The sequence below is a fragment of the Hyla sarda genome, unplaced genomic scaffold, assembly GCF_029499605.1.
Source record: "Hyla sarda isolate aHylSar1 unplaced genomic scaffold, aHylSar1.hap1 scaffold_1183, whole genome shotgun sequence".
Taxonomy (NCBI): Eukaryota; Metazoa; Chordata; class Amphibia; order Anura; family Hylidae; genus Hyla; species Hyla sarda.
In genome coordinates, this window is record NW_026607806.1 from 25,171 (window position 1) to 30,723 (window position 5,553).

The 5,553-nt window shown below is 55.3% G+C and overlaps 1 protein-coding gene across 1 annotated transcript; it reads right to left on the bottom strand.

The window, feature by feature from the left end:
- Positions 1 to 575: 575 nt before the first annotated feature.
- On the bottom strand, positions 576 to 3,362 carry LOC130302811 (uncharacterized). The gene is made up of 3 exons (XM_056551744.1): positions 2,713 to 3,362; positions 1,396 to 1,786; positions 576 to 716 (listed from the first exon to the last, which is right to left on the bottom strand). Exons 1-3 carry the CDS (start codon positions 3,190 to 3,192, stop codon positions 598 to 600), a joined length of 990 nt encoding a protein of 329 aa, XP_056407719.1. The 5' UTR covers positions 3,193 to 3,362; the 3' UTR covers positions 576 to 597.
- Between the last annotated feature and the right edge of the window lie 2,191 nt (positions 3,363 to 5,553).

The window sequence follows — 5,553 nt, forward strand, 5'->3', positions numbered from 1 at the left end:
AGTGTTCCAGTTGTAAGGGATGGAGCTGTCCCACTTGTCCCAGCCCAGCTGTCTCCAGAGGGGCATGAGAAACAAGCGAGACATGGACCTGCCCGCTGAGCCAGTCTTTTCAACAAGAGTCCGCTGCATGGTGACACATTCAAAGGAGGCCCTCAGCAGAGTGGGGATATCGGGTATTCCCTTCCCACCCTTGCGGGGCTCCTTGTACAACACAGTCCTCTTGACTCTGTCCATTTTGCCCCAGATGAAGCAAAACACTGTCCGGGTGATGGCCTTGCAAACGGTGGTATGGGGAGGCCAGGCCTGTGCGGTATACTGGAGCACAGGCAAAACTTCACTCCGCAGGACAAGTGCCTTGCCTTCAATCGAGAGCTTTCTGCAGCTCCACAGTCCGATCTTAGAGTTCATCTTTCCTAGTCGGTCTTACCAAGACTTAAGGGCCACTCCTTCCTTCCCGAACCAGACTCAAAGAATTTGAATGAAGTCCGGCTTAACAGTAAAGGGGAAGGGGGCGGAAGAAGATGGCCTCCGACTTCCCGCAGTTGACTTTTGCCCCCGAAGCTCTGCCGAAGTCCTCGCAGGTCTGGACGAGTGCAGTCACCGAACGCTGGTCACGTCGTCCATGTGGAGCGAGCGCTTGACCTCGTAGCGATCTGGTCCTGGTGCGGTGATCCCTCTGGTCTCTCCATTCTGCAGGATAGTCTCAGCGAAGAGCTCTATAACACAAACAAAAAGAAGAGGTGAAAGAGGGCAGCCTTGTCTAACCCCAGCCATTCACCAACACCGTGCTGTAAATGTCAAAATACATGACGTTAACAAAAGAGCAAAACATCTTCCCCAGACCCAGCCTGCGCAAAACCCTGTCCATGAATGCGTGGGAGACACGGTCGAACGCCTTCTCCTGATCTAAGCTGACCAGGGCGGCGCGGCCCCCGCGGTCCTGGATGTAATGGACCGTGTCTCTCACAAGGGCAAGGCTGTCAGCAATCCTGCGGCCAGGAATGCTGCAGGTCTGGTCCGGATGGACAATCTGCCCCATGACAGGTTTCAGCCTGTTGGCCAGCACCTTGGCGAGGATCTTGTAGTCCACGTTCAGGAGAGAGATGGGACGCCAGTTTTTCAGGTCACATCTCTCCCCCTTCCGCTTATACAAGATCGTGATCATCCCTTCCCTCAACGACGGAGGCATTCTGCCCCCCACCACCATCTCCTCGTACACCTCCAACAGGTCCGGACAGATCAGGTCGCCCAGCGCTACGTAGAGCTCAGCCGGGAGACCGTCACTGCCCGGGGTCCTGCCGGGCTTAAAGGATTTAGCGGCAGAGAGCAGCTCCCCCACCGTCAAGGGATCGTCCATAGCCGCCGCACCTGCGGGATCAACAACGTTAGTGATACCTGACAGGAACCTCTCGGTGGATTCGGGGTCGGATGACTTGGGGGCGTAGAGGTTGCTGTAGAAGTCGGAGACGACCCCCATCACTTCCTCCTTGCCACTCCTCATGTGTCCGGTCTCATCTCGTAGCTCAGTCAGGGGCGTGTGGCCGGCATGGAGCTTCCTGAAAAAGAAAGAGTTACATTTCTCACCCTTCTCCAGGTTCTCCACCTTGGAACGAAAGACGATTCGCTTGGATTCCTCCTCAAAGTGCCTTTTCAAGCTCTTTTTGGTCTCCTCCAGCTCCTCCCTGACGTCCCAGCCACACTGGAGCAGGTCCTGCAGGGACCGCAGCTCGCGCTGCAGTTTCCTGAAGTCCCACTTCTTCGCACACGCCTGTTGTCTGCCTTTTGCCTGAAAGAAACAACGGAATTCGACTTTAACATATTCCCACCAATCGCTGATGCACTTAAACAGACATTTGTCATTTCGCCATACAAGGTACGCCTCCCTAAGTTTCTCCATGACCTCCCTCTGCTCCAACAGGGCACAATTCAACTTCCAGGAGCCTGGGCCAGGTGGGAATCCATGGCCCAGAGTCCCCCGGAATCGAATGGCCCTGTGGTCAGAGAAGAAGCAGGGGACCATAGAGTACGACACCTTTCTGACTGCTCTCGAAGTGAAGATGAAGTCTATCCGAGAACGGAGCGAGCCATCGGGGCGGCTCCACGTATAGTTTACGGAGCCGTTCCCGATAGACCCGACAACGTCCTGCAAGGATGCCTCCGTCACCATCTCAATCAGCAGTTTAGACGTCACGTCCAGGTTGGCGGATGTGCCAGAACTGCGCCCGTCCACCTCAATGGGGCAGTTGAAGTCACCACCCAACACTACTGCCCTAGTGGTGGTGAGTTCAGCCCGCAGGGCCTGGAGAACCTCCAGTCGGACATCCCTCTCAGGGGAGGCATACACGTTGATGAGCCGCACGGGCTCACCCGCCCAGGAACCGTCTGCGACAAGAAGTCTGCCACAGACGAGCTTCCCGGACGGAATCAAGTGCAAAGTTACCTCCCCTGATCAGGATGGCCACCCCTGCAGACCTATTGTCGCCCCCACCAGACCAGTAGGAAGGGCCGTGAGGCCACTGCCTGGCAAGATGGTTGTAAGACCTAGAAGCAGACAAAGCACATTCCTGCAACATGTAAACATCACACCTCTGGGAATCTAAGAACGTAAGAACAGTCTGAAATCTAAACCTCTAATACTCCTCACATTAATGCAGAAGATGTTGAGATCAGCCATGGGAATAAAAAAGAGAGGTTAGTTCAGATACTAGTTACCACTCTGGTCGGACGGGTCCTCTTCTCTGGCGCCTGTCGGCTCCTGTGGCTTCTCGTAGCGCCCTTCCAAGAACTCGTCGTAGACCGTGTTGGACGGAGTGTCCAGGATTTTCTTGACCTCTGGGTCCTGCAGCAGCTCCTCCATAGATGGGGGAGGAGATGGGGCGGGAGGGGAGGGACGGGACAGGGCAGGGGTGGCGCTTTCGCCTTCTTACCCTCCTTGGTCGGCTTGGCCATCCGTGGTGCTGGCTCCGGAGCTGGGGCTGGCTTCGGTGCTCTCGCTGCCACAGATGCCCATGTTCTCTCCCTCTGGGGGCAGTCCTTGTAGCTGTGGGCTGCCAGTCCGCAGAGGTTGCAGGTCTTGCTCTTGGGGCAGTCCTTGGTCGTGTGACCTGTCACACGGCAATACCTGCAGGCATCCTCCGTACAGTTCTTGCCCTTGTGGCCCATCTTGCCACATCTCCTGCAGGTCTGCGGCATGTCCGGGTAGAAGATAAGTCCTGTGGAGTTGCCCAAGGAAAATGTTGTTGGCAGGTGCTGTAGTCCGTCTGGAGAAGCAGGGTTCTTGTTGAGTCTGACGACCACAGACCACTTGCAGGTCCAGTATCCGAGTGAGTTCAGGATGCGGGTGGGCTCCCTCACCACGGTGCAGAAGCGCTTCAGGAAGGTCGAGATGTCCGTGCCTGGGGTGTGTGGGTTTCGCATTGAGACTGTCACCCGCCTCTCTTCTCTTTGAATAAGGCAGTTGCCCACAAAGCGAGAGAAAGGGGATTCGGGACTCGCCGCTTTCACCGCCTTCCAGTATCTTCTACAGGTCCCAATGGTGGCAAAGGTGATGTAGAAGATTCCCGAAAAGAAGGTTACTATTCCCAGGGTGTCAGCCGTGGGGAAGCCTTGATCCGCCAGCATCTTCTTGCAGAACACGTCGTGGGACATGTCCGGCACCCTTCCGTCCACGGGCTTGAGCTTCAAGGCAACAGTCTGCCTCATCCAGGGCTCCAGGGTTGGAGCTTCCAGGTTGGGAATTCTGCCGCCCTTCTGCCTTGCTGTGGTGGAGGTTGAAGCTTGCTGTGGTTGGGGCTGGACCTCCAGGCCTTGCCCTGCAGCCTCCTGGGTGGACTTGCTGGTTGAGGCCATGGCTTCTTCCAGCAGGCTCTTTTCCGCTTCCTTGCTTGCTTGTGGAGAGAGGCTTCGCAAAGTCTTCTTTCCCGGGTGGGAGGAGCTATGCAGATCCGGTCTCGGTGGGAGGAGATATGCAAATCCTTCTCCAGAGGCAGCGAGTTTCTTCGAAAAGATTCTGCGCCGCCTTCGTCTTCGCCGCTGTTTCGGAATTCACCGCCGATTCCCTTCTTCCAGGTTCTTCGTTGGCTTCTTCCGGAGCTGCAGTCTTCAAGATCTTCTCCTTCTTCAGATGTTCCGAGGCAGGCAGGAGATGATCTTCAGGTGGTATGCTCTAGAGAAATGCGGTTCTAATAAGAACGAAAAGTACTGCAATCGTACTACGCAAAATCTCTACCACAATGCTTGGAGTTCTTCAGACCGTAGCGATCATGGTATCTCCCCTGCCAGGTAAGTTTTTTTTTTTGATTGAAAGAGCTTTATTTTCCGTTCAGTCATTACAAGTCGTACAATAAATTACAGTCACACAAAGCATGATAGTACAATACACAGCAAAGGTTCCCTAAGCTATACATCGCACACCATGCTACTCTAACATTCAGCTCAATCCTGCAATATAAAGGCACAAGAGATCAAACAAAAACCAAATAATACAATCTGTGATCGGGGTAGGGGTGTGGGCGACTATGTGGGGGTAGGGAGGGGGCGGATCACAGGGCCAAACTGTTGGGCTGTATCTTCAGGGAGACATGGGAGAAGGAGAGGGGTCTTCACTCCTCTTCTTCCTCATCAACGGCCGAGCTGTCCAAGATGGAATAGTCTCTAAGCAGGTTCTTGATGAACCTGCGGCAGTCCCGGACGGACATGTTTTCCCTGTTGATCACGAGGCGGTTCCTGGCAAGCCACACTGCGTCCTTAAAACAGTTCATAAGGCGCCAGGCCTCCTGGATGGCCTCCACGTCGTGGGTCCCAGGGAACAGGCCGTAAAGCACCGAATGGTACGATAGGCAGCTCCTGGGCACTGAGTCTCTGAGTTCCTGTTCTAGGGCGTCCAACAGACCCTGTGCAAAGGGGCACTGCCAAAACACGTGGAAAGATGTTTCCTCCACGTAGGGGCAACGGGGGCAGTACCGGGTCTTGCACAGGTTGCGGGCATGCATGAATGACCTGAGAGAGAGACCTCCCATGACGGCCATCCACGACAAGTCCTTGTGTCCATTGGTAAGCCGCTTTGAGGCCACATTGTTCCAAACTGTCTCTGCAGTGGCTGCGGGGAGTCCCGGAACCAGCTCGGTCGAGTCCTTAGCTCGGATGAGCTTGTGGATTGTCTTTGGCTTCCATAGGTCTGGTTTCAGTCCTTCCAGCTGGTGCTCCCTCACAAACCGGACAACATCCCCATAGAACCAGGGAGTGTTCCAGTTGTAAGGGATGGAGCTGTCCCACTTGTCCCAGCCCAGCTGTCTCCAGAGGGGCATGAGAAGCAAGCGAGACATGGACCTGCCCGCTGAGCCAGTCTTTTCTACAAGAGTCCGCTGCACCGTGACACATGCAAAGGAGGCCCTCAGCAGAGCGGGGATGTCGGGTATTCCCTTCCCACCCTTGCGGGGTTCCTTGTACATCACGGTCCTCTTGACTCTGTCCATTTTGCCCCAGACGAAGCCAAACACTGTCCGGGTGATGGCCTTGCAAACGGTGGTATGGGGAGGCCAGGCCTGTGCGGTA